This window comes from Spermophilus citellus (assembly GCF_964194105.1).
Source record: "Spermophilus citellus genome assembly, chromosome: 1".
NCBI classification, from domain to species: domain Eukaryota; kingdom Metazoa; phylum Chordata; class Mammalia; order Rodentia; family Sciuridae; genus Spermophilus; species Spermophilus citellus.
In genome coordinates, this window is record NC_138182.1 from 158,753,049 (window position 1) to 158,778,717 (window position 25,669).

A 25,669-nucleotide genomic window follows, 5' to 3' on the forward strand; every position below is an offset into this window, starting at 1 on the left:
TCATTGGCTATGGGGAGGCAGAATCTCACCTTTGCCTGCTTTGGCTGGGTGGTCTTCTCTGTTTCTCTCCTGGAAATAGGGAGGACCTCCTGGAGAGGGGGCCCCCAGCTTTCAGGGAGAGAATTGAGACTTGGTCCCAGATGAGAGAGGTAAGTGCTTCCACAGGGGAAGCAAGGAGACTTGAGGGAGCCTCTCCTGAGGGGTGAGGGGAATCCTTCCTGACTCAAACAGGTCAGGCTGCATTTACTGTCTCTGCCAGGAACTTCCTCTATATTCTCCCTTCTCATCTAACTGGTTCCTCTTCATCCTTAAAAATTATGGGACAGATCATGGGCTTTGCTGGACCACCCTGACTTCCTCTGGGGACTTCAGTCCTCTGCCCCCTCAGCCCATTTTATCTAGCTGGTGTAACTAGGTCCCCAGACTGCTGGGAGGGGCTGATGATAATGCCTGGCCAGTCAGACACTCCATTTCCCTGGCCAATCAGAGTTTGTTGAGGGGTGGTTCCTTAACCATGGTGTTCCAGTCAGAATTCCAACCTGGGTCATTTTCTACTATCCCCTGGGGATTTGTAGGAAGGACCTACAGGAAGAGACTCTGCATGCAAATGAAGCCAACACTGGAGAGCAGGAGAAAAGATGGAAGGAGAGTCCTGACAAAGTTCACAACATTCACTATGCCTGAAATCAATCAACCACCCCTAGACTTTCTCCTTAGAAACCAAATGTGTGTGTGTGTGTGTGTGTGTGTGTGTGTGTGTGTGTGTGTTTACTGGAGATTGAACCCAGGGGTGCTTAACCACTGAGCTATATCCCCAGCTCTTTTTTTATATTTTATTTTGAGACAGGGTCTTACTAAGTTGCTTAGGCCCTTAGTCAGTTGCTGAGGCTGGCTTTGAACTCTCGATCCTCCCGCCTCAGCCTCCTGAGCCACTGGGACTACAGGTGTATGCCATTGCAATAGCTGTGAATTGGGTTTCTAAGACCTGCAACCACAAAAATGCTACTTCATTGACAATCCCAGCAATCTCATTCTCAGCAAAGTGTGCAGGGACAACAGGGCATGTGGGATTCTGGCAGGGGATTGTATAACACTATGTGAAGACAGGGATGGGAGTAGGGAGACAAAGTCCTATCCATTCCCTAACCAGCCATAGACCTTCTGCCAAACTTCCTGGGATGTGGATCTTTTCCTGTGTGGAAAGAGACTCCCTTCTTTGTGCCCCAGTATAGCTAGATGGGGGTACCAGGTAATTGATAGGCTATCTCTCCAAAGTTGGCAGACCTTGCAGGTCAAACCCACACTTCACCCAATCCTAAACCTCTGTAGATGCAACCATGGTGCCTGTTACTCTTTAGGGACCAATGGGATTGCCCCATGGGAAAGCAGTCAAGGGTCAGGTAGAAGATTCCCCCATAGAAGTTAACTTCTCTGGGGGTGTGATAGTGCACACCTATAATCTTAGCAACTTGGGAGGCTAAGGCAGAAGGATTCCAAGTTCAAAGCCAGCCTCAGCAACTAAGGGAGGCCTTAAGCAACTTACTGAGACCCTGTCTTTTTTTTTCTTTTTCTTTTTTTAGTTGGATACAATATCATCTTTATTTTATTTATTTTTATGTGGTGCTGAAGATCGAACCCAGGGCCTTGCATGTGCTAGGAGAGCGCTCTACTGCTGAGCCACAACCCCAGCAAGATCCTGTCTTAAAATAAAACACAAAAAGGGCTGAGGATATGGTTCAGTGGTTAAGCACCCCTGGGTTCAATCCCTGGCACCACCCCCCAAAAGTTAGCCCCTGCAGGAGAGGAGTGCACAGTTACTGAGGTCCCCAAGTTAGATATATTCCATCGTTTTTGTCTTCACAACAAACAATGCAGGAGGGGAAGTGACTAGCCCAGGATGCTGCAAAGAATTGTCACTGGTGCTTCACTAGCACTCAGGCTGCCTGATGCAGGGACACATGCCAGGGAGGGCTTGGGCCATGTAGAAGCCCTTGGTGAGGAGCCAGGGCCCTTTGTGGGGAGATACATTGGTACAGCTACTCTGGGCAGTGATTTGGGAGTTTCTGCTACGAATTTAAAACAGCATGTGACCCCTAGCAATGTCACTAGAGAATCACTCTGGGCATGAGCAGGCCAGATCCTGCAGGGTTACCTGTGACCCAAAATTTGGCAAACAACCAAATGTTGGTGAGATGTAGGGATAATAAAACACACTGTGGCATGTTCATGCTCTACAATACCACACAGCAGGTAAAGAATTAGGTACAGTACGTCCTAATGTGGAAAACTCTCTAAGACATTTTATTGTTCCATGAAATAAAGCAGAACAACGCATATGGCAAGATACCTGTCTTAATCTATTTTCTATTCCTATAAGTTAATACCACAGACTGGGTAATTTATAAAGAATAGAGGTATGTTGGGTTGGGAGTATGACTCAGTGGTAGAACATGTGCATATGCTGATTTCAATTCTCCACACCAGAAAATTAATTGATTAAAACAAATTAAAATAGAGGTATATTTAGCTCAGTGTTCTAGAAGCCAGGAATTCTAGAAGCATGGTGCTGGCATCTGGTGAGGGTCTTCTTGCTGAATCATAACACGGTGAAGTACATCACATGGTGAGACAGAGCAAGCTAGCCTAAGAGCTGGCTTTCATAACAAAACCATTCCCCAGATAACACAGTAATCCATTAATCCATGAGTGGATTAATCCACTAATGAAGGCAGGTCCTTGATTACCCAGTCATCTTCCAAGGGTCCCACTTCTCAGCACTGCTGCACTGGAGTCCAAGCTCCCAACACATGAGCTTCTAGGGGACACATTTAAACCATAGTAATGCCTTTACATAAACCACAGACAAGAACCAGCCTACAAGTGCACAGAAAGGAGAGTGGATGTTCTAGATGTATATACACCAAACTAACAAGGAGACAGAGAGGAGACTAGGATTGGTCAAAGGAGACTTTCACCTTAGATTTAATTTTTTTAAAGGATGCATTTAACAAATAAATTTAATACTGTGAAGAACTCCCTAAGGAACCTTCTTTGTCACTGCTAGCCCAGTGATGCAGCAGTGGGCTGGTGCTCCATGGGGCAGCCATCCTTACCTACAAGGGTGAGCACACATTGCACTTGAAGGGATCTGGCCTGGTAGTCAGGTGACTCTGGATTCTGAGGGTTGTGGGAGCTGGAGTTCATTTCCACAGGGAAACAGAGGCCCAGGTAGGGAGGCTGGCTTCTGGTGGGTTACATTGAATCAGATGGAGCCCAGGACAGACACAGGGCCAAGAGCCACAGAACTCCAGGGGGTGCTGTTCACATTCCTGATAGTCCTGGTGGGGACAGGATATTCTGGGAACGTGAATGTACAGATGTGTCCCAGGGATACCTGTGACTATCTTAGTATCTGTATCCTGAGAACTGGCTTGAGGGTAGAGCAGAGACAAAAAGCAAAAGGAACACTGTAGAACCGGTATCCAAGTTCAGCCTAGGGTGCCAGCTGGCAGGTTGAAGTTGTGGCTGGTGAAGATGAGTGGATGGGAATAATCCCAGTGGGATTTGCCAAGTTCCTACCAGATTTCTGAGGACTGAAGGATCCCAGACCCATACCAAAACCTGGAGCCCAGAATATAGAATTGGAGCTTAGAACTTGGAGCCTAAAGCCTGAAACTGGGGCATGGAGCCCAGAACCCAGAACCAGAAGCTGAGGGCCTGAAGTCTAGAACCTGGAGTCAGCAATCTGGAATTGGAGACTGGAGCCCAGAACCTGGAGCCCAGGGCCTAGAACCAGAACCCCAACTTGACATCCAAAAGCTTGACACTAGAACTAGCAGACTGGAACTCAGATCCCAAAGCCCAGAATCCAAAGCTTGGACCTAAAAATTCAGAACTCAGAGCCTAGAGCTCCACTCCAGAAGTAGAATTAGATTAGATTTCAGAATGTGGAGCTAAGCTCCAGGCCAAACACATAGAACCCAGGACCTGAAGTCCAAAGCCAGAACCTAACTACCAGAGTATGGGACTATTATCTGATCGCATGCTGTCTGTGCTGACCATCCTGTCCAGAACCTCACTCTCTGGCCTGGACCCTGAGGTCAGCATGAAGGACATAAGGTTGGAGCCACATGAGGAAGGGAGCCACAGGGAAAAGGTGAGTTCTGAGAAAAGTTCAAAGCAGCCTCAGCTTTTTTGGCCACAGACTTTGACCTTGTCCATAAATAAGTGACCAAGGCCTTGGCCCAACAGGATTAATAATTATACAGGGTGCTTATCCCCTAAACAGGAATGGGGCACCCTAAGGTCAGCAATCCCAGCCCTGGGCCCAGGAGGAGCCTTGGTCTCCCCAACTGGAAAACAGAAAATGTCTCAGGGCCCTGCCTGCTCTGGGTTGGCATTGGGAAGCTCAAATTGAAATCTAGGTTCTCCTAGAGAGGACAAAGTCCAGAATGCCAGAGGAGGGACTGCTGTGTTCCCCAGCGAGAGGAGGCAGGTGGTCCCTCTCTTTTATCAGCCAGCCTGCTGGTGAGAACTGTCGCCTTGACCACAGATATGGAAGGAATGTGTCCATGGCATAAGCAATGCACACTCACAACAGTATTCATGTGCAATCGTGGTGGTCTTAATCCTGGGATGAAGTGACCACTGCCTTCTTCCCATGTACAGCACTGTGTTACCCAGAGTAGGACTCAGATTTTTTTTTTTTAGTTGTTGACAGATTCTTATTTTATTTATATGTGGTACTGAGGATCGAACCCAATACCTCACACATGCCAGGCAAGTGCACTCCAGCTGAGCCCCAGCCCCAGCCCCAGGGCTTGGATGAACTAATGCTCGTGAGAAGAGGCAGGAATTCTCAAACTATGTCGATGGAGAACCCTGTTGTGAGACTAGCGAGACAGAATGTTCTCGAATGTTGATTTTTCTTCCCTAGATTGTCCTCAAACTTTAGATCCTGCAGGAAACTCATATGCCACAAACTGTGAGTATTTAAGGAGCAAATTGATCTTAACAGAGAATTGCAGAATCGCTGGTCGTGCCAACTTCCACAGCCTGCTCTGTTCCTGGACGCGCACACTTGTTCTTGGGACTGTTCTCTGCCTCTGTTCATGCCATTCCTGGGAAAATCGTTTTCATTGGCGGGATGAAATTCAATATGTGTGTCAGCCTCTCACGTTCGCGCTGGCCATGCTGTTGTCATTCGCTCACACCTGTTCCTACCCAAACCATGGCAGCTAGCTCCTCCCCTAGGATGGCTCTCCTAGGTCAGATGGGCCCTGGTTGCTAAATCCACTCTGTTCTCAGATTACCTGAAGTCTCAGCAGCATTTGACCCAGCTGAGCAGCGCTCTCTCTCAAAACACGTCAACACTGGCATTTGGGGATCTGCTATTCTGCTCTTCTAATTGCTAGTCGTCCTCTTAGTCTCCTTTACTGGTTTCTCTACCTCCCTTAAATACAAGTGCACCTCTAGCCTCAGGCCTGGGCCCGTGCTGTCCTCTCTATACACATTCTCCCTGGGTGTGAGTTCCTGGGCACAGCCTGAGGCCAACAAGGTGGTCAGGAAGCCAAGTCACACTGCTCCTCCTGGGCTTTGACAAGATACTGGGTGTTTTTTTATTATTTATTTATTTATTTATAATTTTTATACCTTTATTTAATTTATTGATCTTTATGTGGTGCTGAGCATCGAACCCAGGGCCTTGCATGTGCTAGGCGAGCACTGTACCACTGAGCCACAACCCCAGCCCCTATTTTTTATTTTTTGGTACCAGGGATTGAACCCAAGGGTGTTCAATCACTGAGCCACATCCCAGCCCTTTCTATTTTTTATTTTGATACAGGGTCTCACTAAGTTGCTCAGGGTCTTGCTAAATTGCTGAGTATGGCTTTGAACTTCTAATCCTCCTGCTTTAGCTTGCTGAGCTGCTGGGATTACAGGCATGTGCCACTATGCCTGGGTAACATGCTAGTTTTTATGCTAAGCATTTGTCAGGGGCAGGGTTTTTTTTTTTTAAGTTATGGATTTTTTTAAATATTTATTTTTTAGTTGTAAGTAGACATCTTCATTTTATTTTAATGTAGTGCTGAAGATCGAACCCAGTGCCTCACGTGCACTAGGTGCGCTAGGCGAGCACTCTACCACTGAGCCAGAGCCCCCAGGGACAGGTTTTTAAAAGGAAAGCATGTGGCATGATTAACTTTGGATTTTTGAAAGGTCACTGGAGGCTTTTTTTAGAGAAACAATTGAGGGGCAGCCAGGGCAGATGCAGGCAGAACATTTGGGAGGGCATTGCAATCCCTCAGGGAAGATGACGGTGGCTCGTCCAGGGAGGTCACCCCAGAGATGTCCAACAGCGAGAGGACCGGATCGGGGAGCTCCTACAGAAGTAAAATTGGGAGAATAAGAGGAGGGATTGGAGGCCAAGAGGAGGAGGAGGAGAAGCAAGCATCGAGGATGCCTTCCTGGTGTCTGGCTTCCATGGATGGGCCGAGTGCTGCACATGAAGATCGGGAATGCAAAAGAGGCCCAGGATGGGGCGAGGTGCTCAGTGTCTCAGACCCGCAGAGCCAACTGCTCGTGCCAGAGGCCCTTCCAACACAGCCTGTACAGATGCATCTTGGCATCTTCTCCCCAAAATGGCTCCCCCTAGGTACCTCTTCCCAATGTGAGACACCCCCAGTCAGCCAGGATCTGAGCCCAAAGAGGCTCTTCGGAGGCTGTGGCCAGAGTCCTGGTGCACAGACAGAGTAGGAGCTACCATCAAAGGAATACACAGACTCTGTCACCAACCATGGGGGAGTCAGGCAGCAGGGACAGAGGGACTGAGATGAGATGCTTCAGGGCTGGATTGGAGCCACTTTTTCTGCTGATTTCAGGAGTTCTGAAAGCCACTCTAGTCAGTTCCAAAGTTCCATTGCTTTCTCTAGGGCTGAAGCAGCCCTAGGAAAATGCCTTTGGAAGTGGTGGCTGGATGTGTTCACAGCATTTGGGAATTATATCTCTTAGGATACATTTAATCAATAATTCTCTGCCCCACTAAGCCCCAAGCTCCATGACAACTGGGAATGTAGACTTCAAAATGTAAAAAATCATAACCTTATTTATTTATTTTTTGAGAGAGAGAGAGAGTTGTTAGTATTTATTTTTTAGTTTTCAGCGGACACAACATCTTTGTTGGTATGTGGTGCTGAGGATCGAACCCGGGCCGCTCGCACGCCAGGCGAGCGTGCTACCGCTTGAGCCACATCCCCAGCCCCTCATAACCTTATTTTAATAAGAAGGGGAAGAACCCTAGTTCATCAGGAGCATTTTGGATGTGACTGCTCCTGCTCAGGGTTTGACCCAAGCAGGACAAGGGAGAACAGGTCATGTGAACAAGGGTCACTGGTTTTGCCATGCAGGGCTTCTCAGGCCCAGAGAGCCTCCAGAACCATTCTTATATAGACTTTGAGCCCAAGGATGGTGTTTGGATCTTAAATATCCTCCTGTCACTAGCCTGTGGAGCTGTTGGGGTGGTAGCAACCTCAGTAGGAAGGGCCTAAAGGAAGGAATTAGGTTACTGGGGGTGGGGTATGCCGCTGAGAGGGATATTGGGATCACAGCCCCTTCCAGTTGGTTTCTTTTCTTCCTAGCTGCTGTGAGTTTGAACAGACCTCCTCTATCATGTACTCCCACCATGATGACCAGTACCACCTAGGCCCAAAGCAACAGGGCCAAGTGACCACAAACTAAAATTTCTGAAACCATGAATTAAAATAAATCTTTCCTCCTTTTCAGTTGTTTGGCTCAGGTATTTGTCCCGGCCACAGAAAACTCACAGTTGGAGAGGTAATACTGCAAGAGCTCAGTAACAAATGTATCTCAACATGATTCAGGAATGATTACGTCTGACTTGACACCCCTCCCACTTGCACACGAACTCCAACCTTACCCAAATCATGCCCTCCAGCCTGAAAAGGTGCTATGACACACAAAATTTTACTAAGTAAATCAGAGTTCATGATGGAATGTGAAATAATCATTAAAAATAACATCTGGCCAGGCATGCTGGTGTGTGCCTATAGTCCCAGCTACTCAGATGACTGAGGCAGGAGGATCACTGGAGCCCAGGCATTCAGGGCCAATCTGGGCAACATATCCAGATCCTTTCTACAAAAAGAAAAAAAAAAAAGAAAGAAAGAAAGAAAGAAAGAAAGAAAGAAAGAAAGAAAGAAAGAAAGAAAGAAAGAAAGAAATTACACAGGAAAGGGCTGATCTAATAGTAAATGAGAAAAGAGTAAGACATAGTCTTATAGAAAACACGCCTATGATCCCAATAGCTCCCAGAGGCTGAAGCAGAAGGATCATGCGAGTTCAAGGCCGGCCTCAGCAATTTTGTGAGGCCCTGAGCAATTTAGCAAAACCCTGTCTCAAAGTAAAAAATAAAGGGGCTGGAATTGTGGCTCAGCGGTGGAGCACTTGCCTAGCACGTGCGAGGCCCTGGGTTCGATCTTCAGAACCACATAAAAATAAATAAAAATAAAGGCCCAGCTACAACTAAAAAATAAATATTAAAAAAAATAAAAGGGCTAAGATGTGGTTCAGTGGTTAAGCACTCCCAGGTCCCCCCCCCCCAAAAAAAAAAGACACAGAAAAAAAAGGATGAAAGTAATATTCCAAAATGTTAAGGTGCTGTTTCTGAGAAGTAGGATTGTTTTCCTTTTTGCTATTTTGAGAATTGAAAACAAAATTTTCCCAGTACTGGAGATTGAACCCAAGGGCATTCTACCACTGAACTACAACCCAATTCTTTTCTATTTTCTTTCTTTCTTTCTTTCTTTCTTTCTTTCTTTCTTTCTTTCTTTCTTTCTTTCTTTCTTTCTTTCTTTCTTTCTTTTATTTTTTCTTAAGTGTTGAGGCAGGATCTCACTAAGTTGCCCAGGCTGGCCTCAAACATTTTATCCTCCTGCCTCAGCCTCCTCAGTAGCTGTAATAAGAGGTGTCCACCACTGTTCCTGGCTAACCTGAAGACTTCATAGTTAGCACTTAGAGGTGGCTAACCTGAAGACTTCATAGTTAGCACTTCCATTCCCCAGAATCCCCCACAAACAGGCTGACTAGATGGTTTGCTATCCAAACCAGGACACTTTCCAAAATGAAATAGGCCCCTGGGTTAGCAGCAACAAACCAGAACATAGGCAAGTAAACCAGGTCTTGCAGTCATTGTGCCCCAAACCAATTCCAGCAGAGTGGGCTGGGGTGTGGCTCAGTGGCAAGGCATTGTGCAAGGCCTGGGTTCAATTGTCTGTCAGCACTGAAAAAAAAATCCAATCCCAGCAGCACCTCCACCTCCCCTACCCTATACCCCTGTGCATTCTGTGTGCTAAACTGTCATTTTGTGGTCGAGAACAGATCCAAATCTGGGCTGGCTTGTTCTCTGCTCCTGGTCACTTCACAGAAAGTTAGTGGATGACTGCTGTGCTCAGACTATCAATTAAATATTGACTAGTTAACCTAATTGTCAAATGTGCAGAAATGTTCATCCTCCTTGATGGAAAAAGCCTGGGTCTGCCTTACCCTGAAGATGTTAAGTGGGACTGCCGCTCAAGGGACCCTGAGAAATCAAAGGACAGCTGGTAAGTCATGAAGAGTTGCTGGCGTGACATAGGGCAGGGCCATCCCTGTGGCTGGGGCATCTCGGTATCCTGCAGGCTCAGTGAAAAGGGCATGAAAGGATGAAGGAGACAACTGAAGGGGCAGTCCTAGGGGCTGTCCTAGACACTGGGATGGGTCGTGGGTCTCAACTTGCAGAAGAAACACTGCTAATTAATTGCCATTTTATAGGTGAAAAAAGTAGAGAGGTAAAGTGACCTGCCTTTGAATCCTAAGCTGAGTCAGATATTGCTTAGACCAGACGAGAAGCTGGCTTTGCCATCATGGAGTAGGAACTCAACTGATGTGCTGAGGAGTGGATGGACAGACACATCCCTCACGGGCGGGCTGGGGAGCGAAGGGGATGGATTGGTGGTGAATGGATGAGCCACAAGGAGGATGGATTGATGATGTTAGGCAGTTTGCTCAGTTCCTAAGCTAGCTTTTGAGTAGAATTCACAATTGCTTATCTTTTCGTATCTTTAATCTCATCCAAAAGCTACTTTCTTATTACTTTGTGAATCTAGGCCCCAATTCAGGCTCCACAGTCCCATAAAAGGGAAATAAGCTTCTCAAATGTTCCCTAAGACTCCTCTGTATCTCCAGAATTCCACGTAGTCCATGTACCATCATCAGACTCCCAATCCTATCATATTTTTTTCTCTTCTTCCTGCCCCCCATTATCGGTTCTACTGCCCAAGTATCTCTAGGATGCATCCTCTCCTCTATATTTTCTGTTCCCACCTTAGTGCAGCCTCACATCTCTTCCCTGGACCTTTTAACTGGTCTCTCTGTTTCTAGATCTCCTCCATTTATATTATTTTGGGGGGGGGGTACTGAGGATTGAAGGGGTGCTTTACCACTGAGCCACATCCCCAGCCCTTTTTAATATTTTATTTAAAGACAGGGTCTCGCTGAGTTGCTTAGGGCCTCTCTAAGTTGCTGAGGCTGGCTTTGAACTCATGATGTTCCTGCTTCAGCCTCCCAAACTGCTGCAATTACAGGCGTACACCACTGTATCCAGCTTAGATCCCCTCCTTTTTGATACATCACAACCCCATCCCAGAGAAATCAATCTAAAATGCAGATAAAGCACTTCCCAGTCTGGCCAGTGGCTTCACATTCTCATAGTCTTGAAGGAGGGGCCTATCACGGACCTAACCAACTCCATTTTGTCCTTCTCTGACTCCTTTTGCATTTTTAACACCCCCTTCCTCTGAGTCACTTTCTTCTGCAGTTATCTTGCATTCCAGGAACAACAGGCATTGATGATAAGCATCTTTATGACATGGGACCCAAACTACCCCCAAGCAACAGTGAGTCTCTCAGAACAGATCATTCTATGATGAGATTGTCCCTTTAAGCGGCAGCAATGACCCCATGACAAAACCAGAACTGCCCCGCTAAGTGGGAGCCCGATTGCCTGCTCAAGCATTGATGTCCTTCTCAAAGCTTCACAGATCCAGTCCTGAGATAATGATCAACCAGTCCTGACCAAGATGACCTACCCTGCCAGCTATGCAACCACCATCCCCCCCACCCCACCATGCAAGCCCCCAACCCTTCCCTTTGTTCCTCGTTTTTTTTTTTTTTTTTTTTTTTTTTTTTACAAAGCTGAAAGTTTCTGTCAATTCCTTGAAGACAGATCTTTGGTTCCTGTGTTCTTGTCTCTGTTCTTCCCGGCATGGCCATACTAATTAAAGCTCTTTGCTTGCCCTTTACCGCTGATCCTCTCTTTGATTGGCATATTGGGATGTGTGGCAGAGCCTGGGACCACTGGGGCTGGGGTCTTCTCCCAAAGACTCTGGTAACTCTTGGATCCATGGTCAGGTACCGGAGACCTCCACAAGTCAACACCGCAGCCTCTCTGGATTTATCTCCTGGTGCTTCCTCCTTCCCATATTCCTTCTCTCAGACATCACAGACGTCCCAGAGATAGACCCACAAACTCCCCAGACGCATGAAAAGGCCACAGGAGGTTCACTTTCTGGGGCGCCACTCTCTGGGGAGTCCAGTGAGGACAGGAAGGAAGGGAAGGAGCGGGAGCTACCTAATCTCTCTCAGGACCTTGAGAACAAGGTGTATAGGGGCGTCAGTATCTGTGCGTGGGAGCAGGGGATGTGTCTGCACCCTGTCTGGGTGAGTGTCTGTGTGGAGGAGGGACAGCCTGACCACAGACTCCCCCTGCAGAGTTGACGATTAGCAATTAACTGGGAGGAATCTAAGGGGTGAGGTTAATCGGGGAACAGAGGGAGGGTAGCTAGGATTCTAGGGACTTTGCCCTTGACCCAAAGGTATAAAGAAGAGGGTCCCAGCTCCTCCTTAGGCCCCTGCAGCCTTCTTTGAGCTGAAACAGGAGCTGGAACAAAGAACCTCAAGGTGAGTCGAGGAGCCCCACATCCTACTCCTACTACCCACTCCCCAACTCTTAGTAGGAAATAACCATCACTCAGCCCTGTCTCTGTTCTCTCTGTGATCCCATTTCCTGCTTCCAGTAACATCCCAGTCCCAGCCCAGCCGGCCTCACTCCCTCAAAGTAAAAAAAACTCATGCTCTTCCTGGGTTTGATTTGTTTTCTTTTGTTCAGGGAGCTATAGTCCCAGTTCTCTTCTGGGGTTTGAAATTCAGCTCTGCACCCTCCTCTGCTTGGATAGTCAAGGGCCCAGGAACAGTGGGGCAAGATGCTGAGGCAAGCTGAGGTACCCCACCCCGGTAGCCAGGAGCTCCTGGGACAGTGCAGGGGGTACCTTAGAGAGTTCCTGGTCTGAGCCTCATTTGTGGAAAAGACTCTCAGTAGTTGTTCATTGCCACTTGGGGGACAGAAATGCATGGTAAGGGGAATCCAAGACTTTGGGATCCAGGACAGGGAACCACAGACTCAAGAGTGTGCACTTCTAATCCCATGAGCCTGTAGGTGTCCATGGTTTGTCCTTGCTCTTAGGATGGAAAAATATCCTGCATGGCCCCGCCCTGGCCCACACAGGCAGCCTCTGCTGACACTGCTTGTTCCCTGGCTCTCTCTAGCTTGTGTATGGCCACCATCCCAGTTCCTGGGCTCCTTCCCCATGCACATCTGCCCTTCTTCCTCTGTGTCCAGTTATCTCAGTTTGATTGTTTCTTTGTTCCCCCATGAGCCCACACCTACTGCGGGTACTCTAATCTTATCTATCAAAACACCCCTCGCCATTTTCCATCCACTGAGAGATTAATTCAAAATGTCTGCTTCCCCACTAGACTTTAAGCTTTCTGAGGGCAGAGGCTGTTTCTGTCTTGAAACACCACTGTACCCCAGCATTTAGCTCACAGCCTGGATAGAGTAGATGCTCAAAAATATCTGCTAGACCTTGGGAGGCTGAGGCAAGAGGATTAAAAGTTTGAAGCTAACCTGGGCAATTGAGCAAGACCCTGTTTCAAAATAAAAAGGGTTATGGACACCACTTAATCATAAAACATCCTCGAGTTCGTCCCTAGTACTATTGTCATCATCAATAATAATTCTTCCTGGGGCTAAGGATGCACCTCAGTGGTAACAGCACATGCCTAATGTGTGTGAGGCCCTGGGTTCAACCCCCAGTACCACATACACAATATAAAACTTGCTGAATGAATGAATAGATGCCCATATTGGTGCTGAGCTCCTGAGGTGCATCTCTGGCTTTGTCCAGGAAGAGGTTGGGTGGCACCACACAACATGGGTGTTCATGCATGTGCATCTACATGTGTGTGGGTGTGAGTATCCAGGACACAGCAATTGTCCCTCACATCACTGCTCCCTGACATGCAGGTATCCAGGATGATGTCCTATGGAGACAGGCTGGGGGCCCCTGCCGTCTCCCCACTTCCAGTCCGCGCAGGGCACATGGTACACGGGGCAGCCTTCGCCTATGTGCCCAGCCCACAGGGTGAGTGCTGTTCCCACACCCCAGACCCTGCTTGCCCACAGTTGCCCACATCCTGGGTGAGGTCCCTATCCTTCTACCTGCTCTTTCTGTCCCTGGGCTGCTAGGGCCTCTGGTAACTTCTGACCAACCTCAGTCCTGCACAGGATCCCAGGGACATCTGCCTATGCCTTCCCAAGCCTGAGCCCAGTGGCCCTCACAGAGCACAGCTGCCCCTATGGGGAGGTCCTGGAGTGCCCTGACCCACTACCTGCCAAGCTGGCCCTGGAGGAGGAGCAGAAGCCAGGTGGGCCTGGCGGGGGGATGACAAGGGCATGGGCAGTCACTGCCTTGGTCCCCGGTCCACTTTGCTCATGCCTGGCCCACCTCCAGAGCCTGGGCTGGCCCAGAAGCTGCGCCAGGCTGGTGTGATGCTCCTCAAGGTGCCGCTGATGCTGGCCTTCCTCTACCTCTTTGTCTGCTCCCTGGACGTGCTCAGCTCAGCTTTCCAGCTGGCTGGAGGTAGGGCCTGGGTGGACAGGGATGGGGAAGGGTCTTGGAAGGACCTCAGACAATGCTGGCTTGTGCTTCCTAGGGAAGGTGGCTGGTGACATCTTCAAGGACAGTGCCATCCTGTCTAACCCCGTGGCGGGACTGGTGGTAGGGATTCTGGTGACAGTGCTGGTGCAGAGCTCCAGCACGTCCACATCCATCATTGTCAGCATGGTCTCCTCTGGCTGTGAGTTGGCCCAGCAGGGCTAGGGAAGCATGTCAGGGCTGAGGGATGGGGGCAGGAGCAGGGACAGGGAACTGAGGACAAAGGGCAGGGTTCCAGCATCTCCCACTCTGTCCTCTAAAGTCTGGCCAAGAATCTGAGCCAGAGGGGGTACCCCGGGAAGCTGGGGAGGGGAGCAAATGGAGAGCTCATCTTCAGATGGCCACATAGTCATGCATTGCATCAGTGAGAGAAACCAGACCTGTAGGATATATATAATTTATTGCAAAGAATTGGCTTACATAATTGTGAGGCTGGCTAGTCAGGTCTGAAAACCACAGGCAGGCCATCTGGAAGGTCAAACTAGAATTCTTAGGCAGAAGCCAATGCTGTAGTCCATAGGTAGGAGTTCTTCCTCGGGGGAAGCCTCAGTTTGTGTCTTCAGGCCTTTCATCCCATTGGATGAGACTCACCTAGATTATCAAGAATGATTGCCTGAGGCTGGGGTTGCGGCTCAGCGGTAGAGCATTCACCTAGGGTGTGCGAGGCCCTGGGTTTGATCCTCAGCACCACATAAAAATAAACAGAGTTCAGAAACTTTCCAGAGTAATTAATATGTAAAGTCATTTGAACAAAGGATTTTCTTCTGAGTAACTGGAATTTTTATAGCTTATTTCACTATGTGCCCAGTTCACCTTATAAAATAAATACTACATTGTTGTTTCAAAAAATAAATAAATAAATAAATAAATAAATAAAATAAAGGTATGGCATCCAACTACAATTAAAAAATAAATATTTTAAAAAATAAAAGGATGATTTTCTTTACTTAAAGTCAGCTGATTGTAGATGAGAATCACAGCTATGAAATAGCTCTACACCCAGATTAGTGCTAGACTGAATAACTGGGTACTATAGACTAGCCAAATTGACATAAAGCCAGCCATCACTCCATGTGTCTGTGCATACACAAGCACAAATATATATTTGCATATGGCACATGAGTCCTCATAATACACTCTCATACATGCACCCATTCGCCTCTAGTCACACACTTGCAAGACACACACTTGGGAATACACAACACGTGCCCATATGGACCTGTGGCCTTCTGTCTTGGCAATCAACAGTATGGCAGGAAAGGCTGTTTGAGGCTGGGACATGGGTCATGGGTCCGGCAGGAGCTCCTGTGGGTGTGAAGCTAGGTGGCACCCACCCAGTTGGCTAAGAGGTTCCTGATTCTCCCAGTGCTGGAGGTGAGCTCTGCTATCCCTATCATCATGGGCTCCAACATTGGTACCTCTGTCACCAACACCATCGTGGCTTTGATGCAGGCAGGAGACAGAACTGACTTCCGGCGGTGAGGCGGGGGGACTAGGATGGAGGCTTATGCTTGTGGTGGCGGTGGGGGGCGGACAGCCCTGCATGCCCAGAGCCCCAGCACAAGCACACCCAGGCTCTAGGCTGCCCTGCAACGTAGCCTCCCTGTCCAGGGCCTTCGCGGGAGCCACAGTGCACGACTGCTTTAACTGGCTGTCCGTTCTGGTCCTGCTGCCCCTTGAGGTTGCCACGGGCTACCTGCACCATGTCACTGGACTCGTGGTCGCCTCCTTCAACATCCGTGGTGGCCGTGATGCCCCTGACCTTCTCAAGATCATCACGGAGCCCTTCACAAAGCTCATTATCCAGGTGGGGGCCAGTGTTTGACATGGGGTGGAGGATAATAAGGGCCATCATCCTCACTCCCTCTGCCCTCATCTTGCCCACAGCTGGACAAGTCTGTGATCACCAGCATTGCCACAGGGGATGAGTCCCTGAGGAACCACAGTCTCATCCGAATCTGGTGCAACCCAGAACCTTTGGAGGTGAGTCTCAGACTTGGTCTATTGGTTTCAATAGACCTTGGGGATCATTTAGCCAGAACAGAGTATATATGTGGCACTTTTTTCTGTGACACTCTGCCCATGGCAGACATTGCGAATCCCCCCAAGCCTCACACACTGCTTCAGGCAGACATCACCAATCAATTAGAGTTGGCATGTAATTGATCTAGCCCAGTGATTCTCAAAGTATTTTCTCTGGACCAGCAGCATCAATACCACTGGGGAACATATTGGAGATGCAAAGTAGATGCAAATCAGGTGCATCTGATATACAGCCTACCCTGGACCTACTGAATCAGAAAAACTCAGGGTGGGGCCCAGCAGTCTATGCTTCAACAAACCCTCTGGGTCTGCTCCATGCTCAAGTTTGAGAACCACTGATCTAGTTCAACCCTCTGGTTTCACAGGTAGAGACACAGGCTCAGAAAGACTATGAAATTTGCCAGAACTTGTCCTACTCTGTCAGAGCCCATAGTGTACCAGTAGGGTTAGTGACTCAGCTCTACCATGTTTTGGGGCCCAGGCAATGTGGGGAGGGAGTGGGAAGAGTAAGATGAACAGGAATTTGGCTCTGGAGCAGGCCAGGTGAGCTGTTGCATGGAGACTACCTTGGGGACACAGTAGCCACTTTTGCTGGCATAGGGGCTCCGTCTGGAGACTGTCACAGGTATGAGCCCCTTGTGCCTTTGCACAGTTTCTGCTGCCTGGAATAAAAAACTGTTCAGATTGGTTGGACACTCATGGACCAGCCATTATACCAGGCTAACAGGACACAAGCAATTTGCACACTTTCTTACTCAGCCATAAAAAGGAAAATGCTTCAACCAAACCATGATCTCCCAAATTTGCCTCTGAATTGCTGCATATAAGGAGTGATGCCATTTAGAACAAGCTACGAGGAAATCTGAAGCACACAATACAAGCCCTTTGCCCTCATTCTCTCCACTTACTACTTGATGTTACTGGACCTTTATCCCAGCGTGAACAGAAAGCACTCAATCGAGTGGCCCTACAGAGTTCCTTTGCATCTGAAGTGGCACACAGCTCCAGCTCAGGCCTTCTGAGAGTTCAAGGCAGCTTGACATCAAAAAGCCCTTGTAGATAGCTTTTAAGCTTGGTTTGTGACCTCTTTAACATGTCAGCCAAGAGCTCTCTGAGCACTCTGTGAGCTCTCTGGAATACCACCGCCTCTCTACTTCCAGTGTAAAAGCGAAAGAGAGAGAATCACACCTTTTGATCTTCACACACACCCACAAAAAAAAAAAAAAAAAAAAAAAAGCCATGGAAAAGAGCTTCATTCCTCTGAGAGGCCCACTGTCCACCTGCTGCAGCATTGAGCAGTATTGAGGTCCCGTTTGCAGAGTGTGCCTCCTCACCCAGGATAATCCTCCTGCAGTGCTGACAAAGAGGACGGCAGGACCCCATTTTACACTAAAGGGAGCTAAAGCTCAGTGTTGTGACTAACTATCCAAGTTCACCTGGCTGGGGCTGTCCTCAGGTTCTTCTCTTCTGCCCCAGCTGTCAATTGCCATAGCACTGGTTTCATGTCCCCACTCCATCAGGAAACCTATCCCTGAAGAGCAGGTTGGATTTTCTTGGCTTGGAAAGTAGCTGGGGGCGGGGGATCTGAGATCCCTGCTCTCACCCTCCCTCTGGGACTGTCCCTATGAGAATGGGACTCATGCAGCATTGTGTGTGCTCTTGTGATAAGCTTTGGTGACTCCTCCTGTACCAAAGACTGCACCTAAGTTTTTCCTTTGACCACAAAGTTCCCCTATACTTCCAGCCACTTCTCATTGCCTCCAGCTTTCATCATGTGAGACCTGACTTTAACCAAACCATTCTCCAGGAAACCTATGTCACCAAAGAAAGAATAGGAGACTGGAGAAAGAAAAAAAAAAAACAGAGGCTGATTTTTCAAACATTTCTGGAGGTTCCAAGAACCTTGGCACTACCCTAGGAATTACCTTCTTGTGTGATTACATTGCGGATTGCCAACCATACCTGCCTGATTTAAACAAGCATCTTTTGAGGACTTGCAACATGGGACGCAAGCATTATAGCCTTGGAGAGGCACAGTGGTTTGCTTTAATTCATGTAATTGAGATGGGGCGCAAGTCCTGGTAGAATTCTGACTCCTCATCTCGCTACCTTTCCCAGATTCCAGCCTGGGGTTCCACTATATGTGTTTATTTCCCATTCCGCCCCTGGGCCTGAATGCCACAGAGTAACTTGAGAATGTCACAGGCCACTCTGAAGAGACATTCCAAGGTGGGAAATGGGTGTCGTTCTCAAGAATTCTCCTCATAGCCACCAGATGGCGCTGGTGGTCCGGAGTTGTCCGGCCTTCGGAGGAACAAAGACCTGGAGCTCCCCTTCCTCCAGGGGGAAAACTATTTCACTGGCACACTCCCTGAGTGTGTCTCCCCTGGGAAAGGATTCTTGGAGCCCAACAGTCCTCTCTGAGCTTAATAACCTCCTTCCGTTCCCAGAAGCGTCTCCTTAATTGGGCGTGTCCCTGCAGGCATTAAAATCCCAACTCCCTCTTTTAAGATCCTTCCAATCAAGCTCGTCACAGCATTGTAGACCTCAGGTCCTATAGGAGGCAACGGAGGCCAGAGGCTTAAGTTCAGTGTCCCACAGCTGAAAATGGCTCAGCTATGGGGGGAGCCCAGGGGTATGGAAGGCCCATTCACTCTGTTCCACCCTCAACACTCATTCCCCAACCTGTTTTCTTCTCCTCCAGCCTCCACCTCCACCGCAGGCCCAGACAGGATGGTCACATCCTAGGAATATGCTCCTGATCCTGGGCCTTCCAGCTCTATTATTTAGGCTGGAGTTTCCATCAGTTCCTTTGTCCTGCAAAAAGCCCCAGGGTATGCTCCCTTCCCTTGGTTCATGGGAGCTGATTTTGCAGGCTACCCACCTTTCTGCCCTGCCGCTACCTCTACATTCCCCTTTTGCCCTTTAAGATCTCTAACTTCTCTTGTGGGTTCACCCCCAAATACAAAAATCAACATTTTAAAACTCCAGAGAGGGATTTGGGAAATAGCTCAGTGGTAGGGCTTATGTGTAGCGTGCGTGAGGCCCTGGGTTCAGTCTCCAGCACCCAAAGCAAAACAGAACAAACACCAAAACCAAAGGTCTGAGCCCTCCGCCTTGCCCTGTCCCTGATTTTCCCTAAGGTGGGACCCCAGCAAAGCTCCTCATCATCCTCTAGCCTCTCCAGGATCCCACAAGCCCCTCTCCCAGGAGATCCCTGGGCCGAGACCAGGGAAGGTTAGTGTTAGTGGGGACGGGATGGACAGGCACTCAATTATCTCAGGGAGTCATCTGCTTTCTAGGCCTCCAGGCTGGGCACCCCGAGGAAGGTCACCAAGCTCCTCCCCACAGGGTCAGGATCCTTGGGAACGTCTGCCAGAGCCATTGGTCCTGACCTAGGAATTCAACCACATTCCACATGACCCTGAATGGGTCAGGGGAGGGAAATCATCTATTGCTTATTTGGAGACACAATTTACTGAAAGCTTGTCATGAACCAAGATTATCCTGCTTTATTTTTTTTCTTTCTTTCTTTGGTGCTGAGGATTGAACCCAGTGCCTCACATGTGCTAGGCAAGTGCTCTACCACTGAGTCACAACCCAAGCTACTATCCTGCTTTAAAAAAAACTGACTCAGAGAGGTGGCTTGACTGATCCAAGTAGTTGGTATGAGAAGTAGGATTTGGCCTGCTGTGGTGGCACATGACCGTAATTCCAGCAATTTGGAAAGCTGAGGCAGGAGGATCACAAATTCAGCCAGCCTGGGTAATTTGGTGAGACTCTGTCTCAAGATAAAAAGTTAAAAGGTCTAGGGATGTAGCTCAGTGGTAGAGTGCCCCTGGATTCAATACCCAGTACTGAAAGAGAAAAAAAAAAAAAAGAATTTGAACTCAAATCTGCTCAACAGCAAACACCTGGCTCTCTGTCTCCCTGGCACCCAGCTCTCTCCCTTGCTGACACAGTAGCTACCATCACTCCCCAGCCTGGTTTTCCATTCTAGCCATCAGAGATGATTTTTCTCTCTATTTCTTGGCCTGCAATTCAGGCCTCCAGGCTTGATGGTACCCCAAGGGTCAGACACAGCAAACTGAGAAGGCAGATGAGCACATTGTCTCATTTGAGGGAACTCATCCCACTAAAATAAACCCTGATGTTAAAACCAGATGCCATAAACAGTTCTTATCTCCATCTTTTTCCCCCTGTGGTGCTGGGATCTAACCTAGGGCCTTTGCCTACTAGGTAAATGCTGTATCACTGAGCTACGTCCCCAGCCCGTCATACATTTTTTAAATGGCACATAGTTTGGAACAAAACCTAAAGTAACCGTAAGCGTCAAGATGCCAATACCCCAGCTAATCCCAGATCTTCAGCAACAGAGGGGGTCAGGGTCGGAAGGTCCCTGACATAGAGCCCCTGAGGGCCTCTCAACAGAGGCAGAATGAGAAAACAAGGAGAAGTTGTAGCTCTTGAATTTTGCTTAGAATCCTGGTGGCCCTTGCTGGTGTGTGGCCCTGGGAGTTACCACTCTTTACTGAAGCCCAATTCTTCTTTTGTGAGATGGGCTTCTCCCCTTCAAGCCCACCCAACTACTCTGTTGTCTCTGGGCTCTTTGGAGAAAGGTAAGGAAACTCAGGCTGCATTTTGGATAATGCAATGGGGCTATCCAAGGAGGCTACAAATAGGTGGTCCAGAGGCCAGACGGGCTACTGCTTCTGCTGACCCTAGAATTGTGCTTCCTAGAATCATAACGTATATCTCAGGATGGGTACAGCATTTATAGAGATTGGGAGACTTTATCTAAAAGTTCAAAATTGTTGTTTTTCTTGTAGAATTGGTCTGTGATGGACTATGTCCCTGGATGGAGACAGTGGCCCAGATCTAAGTAGTTACTGTCCCTCCAGGCCCCATACACACTCTCCAGCCACTCCATGCGCTGTCTGGGCCTTGAGCCCAGGTTACTTGCCTAGCCCTGTGGCCCTCTGAATCTGGGTCTCCCTGGGAGACACCCTCATTTCACTGACAGTAGGTGGAGAAGGAAGAGATGTGGGGGCTGGACCCCACCACTTGTCCCCTTCTATGTGATCCCTTCAGGATAAGAAATTGAGCACAAAGAGAATGGAGCTGGCAAACTGTGCCTCTGGGGAAAGGGTGTCCTGGGGAAGAGTGAGGTACACCAAGAAAGAGACTGATAATAAAAAGGGAGAAGGGAGAGTTAAACAGACAAGATGCTTCTGGATTTGGCAATCAGGAAGCCCCTACTGGTCTCAGGGATAGTCAGGTCAGTGGCTTAATGGACAGAGTAAGCAGGAGACCTACTGCAGCCAGATGCTTGTGTGGCAAGTTTTGCATTCACATCTTTTCAGTGGAGGATTTGGGCTCAGAGAGGGCAAAAGACCTGTCCACGGTCACAGAGCCTGCAGACTTATCTCCAACTTTCCCATCTTAGCCCCCAACCTCAGGCTGTTTCCTAGATTCTCTATGTCACTTTCTTCTTAATATAGGTTTCCACTTCCATGTCCAGGGCAGAGGCCAATGCTAGCCAGACCCTTGGAAATGCTACCATGGAGAAATGTAAGTACCTGCAACATGGGAGGTATTCTACATGGCAGGGCAGCTACAGAGCTGCCCAAACATGCTTCGTCCAGCCCCAGGAAAGACAGCTGTCCATCAGTCCAGCTCCTGGGCTTGGGTCAGGGCTGGTGACCCAAGAGGTGGGGTCTTAGGCTCACAGCCCAAGGGGTAGCAAATGTGGGATTGGGGGCCAGCTCTCAGCGGTTGACACCACCTCCTGCAGGCAACCACATCTTCGTGGACACGGGGATGCCTGACCTGGCTGTGGGACTCATCCTGCTGGCTGGCTCCCTGGTGCTCCTATGTACCTGCCTCATCCTCCTCGTCAAGATGCTCAACTCTCTGCTCAAGGGCCAGGTGGCCAAGGTCATCCAGAAGGTCATCAACACTGGTGAGCCATAAGCAGTGGGTGGGAAGACTGCAGGACAGGGCTTTGGGCAGGGCTCCAAAATGGCTCCTTCCAGATCCTGCCAAGTCCTGCCACTGCCTAGATCTGGGCACACCCCTACCATCTGTGAGCCTCTTTCCCGGTGTGAACAAAGAAGGGTTTGGGCTGGGTAATTCTGGAAATTCCTGAGGTACTGACAGCTGAGGAACTGGGGCTGCCTCTGGCTGTAGTTCCATTCTAGCTGGTGGAGATTCCCAGAGGCCATTGTTTAATTCAGTCGACAAATAGATGTTAGTCTCCTTTTGCATGCCACAGGATAAGAGGGGTGAGGCAAGTAGAGATGGATCCTGATCTCAAGGGGCTCTCGGCCCAGAAGGGAAAGATGGGCAGTGCAAAATAAATGAATGAGGGGATAAATTTGGAGAAAGGGCAAGGTAACTGCGAAGGGGAGAACAAAATTGGCAATGCAATAGAGTATGGAAAAGGTGCTTTTCAAGGGGCCGTCAGAGGTCTCTGAAGGAGACCTTGAGCTGAGGCCTAAATGTAGCTCATACTAGAGCACTTGTCTAGCATGGGTGAGGCCCTGGGTTCAGTCTTCAGCAAGAAAAAGAAAAAAAAAAACAAATGTGGAGAAGAACATTCCAGATGAAGAGAACAGCAAGTGCAAAGGCTCAGAAGCAGGACCCAGCTTGTCTGGTTTGTGGTACAAACAGAGGGTGATGGGAGCAGAAGGGCTCTGTCTCTAGGCAAAATGAGGTCAGGATGAGGAGGAAGCCAAATCTCAGGGCCTTTAGGCTCTGCTCCCAGCCTGGACTTTGCTGTAGGTAATGGGAAAGCACGCAGGCTTTGGGTCAGGGGAGGGACATCAGCGGATTTTCATTGTTCACTTCATTTTGAGCTTTGGGGATGCTGCTTGGCACTAGGAGAGGCTGAATGACATGTGGGAACAGGGAGCTCAGAGAAGGAAAAAGCAAAAAGGGTGGGCTATGGAGGGTGTCAGGGAGGGCTTCCTAGCAGGCGGGTGCTATCTGAGCTGAGCTTGAAGCTAAATACAGTTGACCCTCTGTATCTCTGGGATCTAAGTCCACAGATTCAATCAACCATGAATCACCAATATTCAGAAAAATAATGGCATGTGTCCTGAACATATGCAAACCTTTTTCTTGTCATTATTCCATAAACAATACAATACAACAGATATTTGCATAGCCTTTCCATTCTATTAAATAGTATAAGGAATCTAGAGATAAGTTAAAGTATATAGGAGGTTGTGTATAGGTTATATGTAAATACTACATCATTTTAAAATGTTTTTCTTTAATTTATTTTTATGTAGGTACCAGAGATTGAAGCCAGGGGCCACAACTCTTTTTTTTTTAATATTTTATTTTGAGATAGGGTTTCACTAAATTGTTTAGGGCCTAAGCTAAGCTGCTGATGCTGGCCTCGAACTTGTGACAATCCTGCTTCAGCCTCCCAAGCTGCTGGGAATACAGGCATGCACCACCACGCCTGGAAATTCTATACCACTTTATTGAAGGGACTAGAGCATCCATGGCTTTTGGTATCCACAGGCATCCTTGACCCAACCTTTGTGGATGTTAAAGGATGACCATATTTAGATGCTGACTAGGATATTCTGGGCAGAGGGAACAACTGGGGCATGATACCATGACGGCACCAAGCAAGAGAGGCCTCTAATGCAAGATCAAAGATGGGGAAGTGGAAGTCACTGAAGTTAAGCAGGGGACTGGCATCCAAGTACCTCCGTCCCAAAGAGGGTGCCTATTCTCCCAGTGCTCTCCCACTGACCCCGCCTGCTGGGATGGGATTTCCTTGCAGACTTGCCTGCCCCCTTCACCTGGGTCACAGGCTACTTTGCCATGGTGGTAGGCGCTGGCATGACCTTTGTTGTCCAGAGCAGTTCTGTGTTCACGTCAGCCATAACCCCACTCATCGGTAAGTGCCTGCGCTGAACAGCAGGGGAGGGGGGCTGGGAGGGGAAGGGCTGAAGGAGGAGGCTGGGGAGGCTCTGCATCCTCTTCCCCTGCCCGCCAGGACTGGGTGTGATCAGCATCGAGAGGGCCTACCCGCTCACACTGGGCTCCAACATTGGCACCACGACCACGGCCATCCTGGCTGCACTGGCCAGCCCCAAGGAGAAGCTGTCCAGCTCCTTCCAGGTGCGTTGGGAGAACAGCCCTGCCTGTGGCTGGGGCTGGGGTGCAGGGCCTGACCATGGGTGTGACCACATATAACGAATATTTTGGACTGCATACTGAGGCCACCCAAAATGATCCCTGGAAAGCCACTATGGGAAAGTAGGCTTGATTCCCACCTCGAGACCTGGGCATTGGAAACATTGTTCAATAATCACACCAAAAGTAATAGCAAGCTGGACTTGCGCTATAAGAAGTGCTATGACAAGGCAGGGTGTGGTGGCCCACGCCTGTTATTCTGGTGGCTCAGGAGACTGAGGCAGGTGGATCCCAAGTTCAAAGCCAGTCTCAGAAACTTAGAGAGGTCCTAAGCAACTCAGCAAGACCCTGTCTCTAAATAAAATATTAAAAAGGGCTGGGGCTGGGGCTCAGTGGCTAAGTGCCTCTGGGCTTAATCAAAAACAGTACTGTAAGAGGAGACCTGGCCCAGTCTGGGGGATCATGGATGAGTATAGTTGGGGGGAAGAGGCAGATGGCAAAGGGAAAATTGTTCTAGAAGCCACCCAAAAAGACCAATTAAGAGCCCAGAATGGTGAGCCAGAAACTAGTATTTATCTTTTGGCCACTGGATTTTGGCAGTATTTGTTGGGGAATTCCTGAGAGAGGGGTCAGTAGGGACAAAAGTTCAGGGCAGAGGTTATTCACCAACTAGTCCAGAAGTATCTTAATATTTTAATAACCAGTGCAGTCACTCTGGCGCCACTTGTAGGCATGTCAGCTCTCAATAGTGGCTTTCCTGCTGCCCAGATGAGGTTGGGCTCCTTAATAACTGTCCCTGTTGACCTGACATGGCAGGTCCTGCCCTCCTCAGCCCCTCCCCTCCTCCCCTGCAGATTGCTCTCTGCCACTTCTTCTTCAACATCTCGGGCATCCTGCTGTGGTACCCGCTGCCCTGCATGCGCCTGCCCATCCGCATGGCCAAGGCTCTGGGCAAACGCACCGCCAAGTACCGATGGTTCGCTGTCCTTTATCTCCTCGTGTGCTTCCTGCTGCTGCCATCGCTGGTGTTTGGCATCTCCATGGCAGGTTGGCAGGCCATGGTAGGTGTGGGTGCACCTTTTGGGGCCCTGCTGGCCTTTGTGGCATTCATCAATATACTGCAGAGTCGAAGTCCTGGACGCCTGCCCAAGTGGCTGCAGACGTGGGACTTCTTGCCCCGCTGGATGCACTCCCTGCAGCCCCTGGACCGCCTCATCACCCGTGCCACCTTGTGCTATGCCAGGCCTGAGCCCCGCTCACCCCAGTTGCCTGCCAGGGTCTTCCTGGAGGAACTGCCCCCTGCCACACCCTCCCCCCGCCTTGCACTACCTGCTCACCACAGTGCCACCCGCCTCTAG

At 49.0% G+C, this 25,669-nt stretch overlaps 2 protein-coding genes across 2 annotated transcripts in view; both read left to right on the forward strand.

Moving 5' to 3' along the window:
• Positions 1-9,619, forward strand: part of RGS14 (regulator of G protein signaling 14) — a 25,260-nt gene extending 15,641 nt beyond the window's left edge. Inside the window, exon 16 of the mRNA XM_081293769.1 lies at positions 9,518-9,619. The gene's annotated coding sequence lies outside the window, so the exon portion shown is untranslated. The remainder of the gene's footprint in view (positions 1-9,517) is intronic.
• On the forward strand, positions 9,518-25,669 carry SLC34A1 (solute carrier family 34 member 1; the record flags this gene model as incomplete). The annotated part of the gene is made up of 13 exons (XM_081293818.1): positions 9,518-9,620; positions 13,421-13,538; positions 13,672-13,821; positions 13,908-14,036; positions 14,110-14,253; positions 15,478-15,589; positions 15,723-15,918; positions 15,999-16,094; positions 21,656-21,725; positions 21,949-22,116; positions 23,956-24,072; positions 24,172-24,296; positions 25,166-25,669. The coding sequence occupies exons 2-13, from the start codon at positions 13,430-13,432 to the stop codon at positions 25,667-25,669; spliced, it is 1,920 nt and encodes a 639-aa protein (XP_081149944.1). The 5' UTR covers positions 9,518-9,620; positions 13,421-13,429.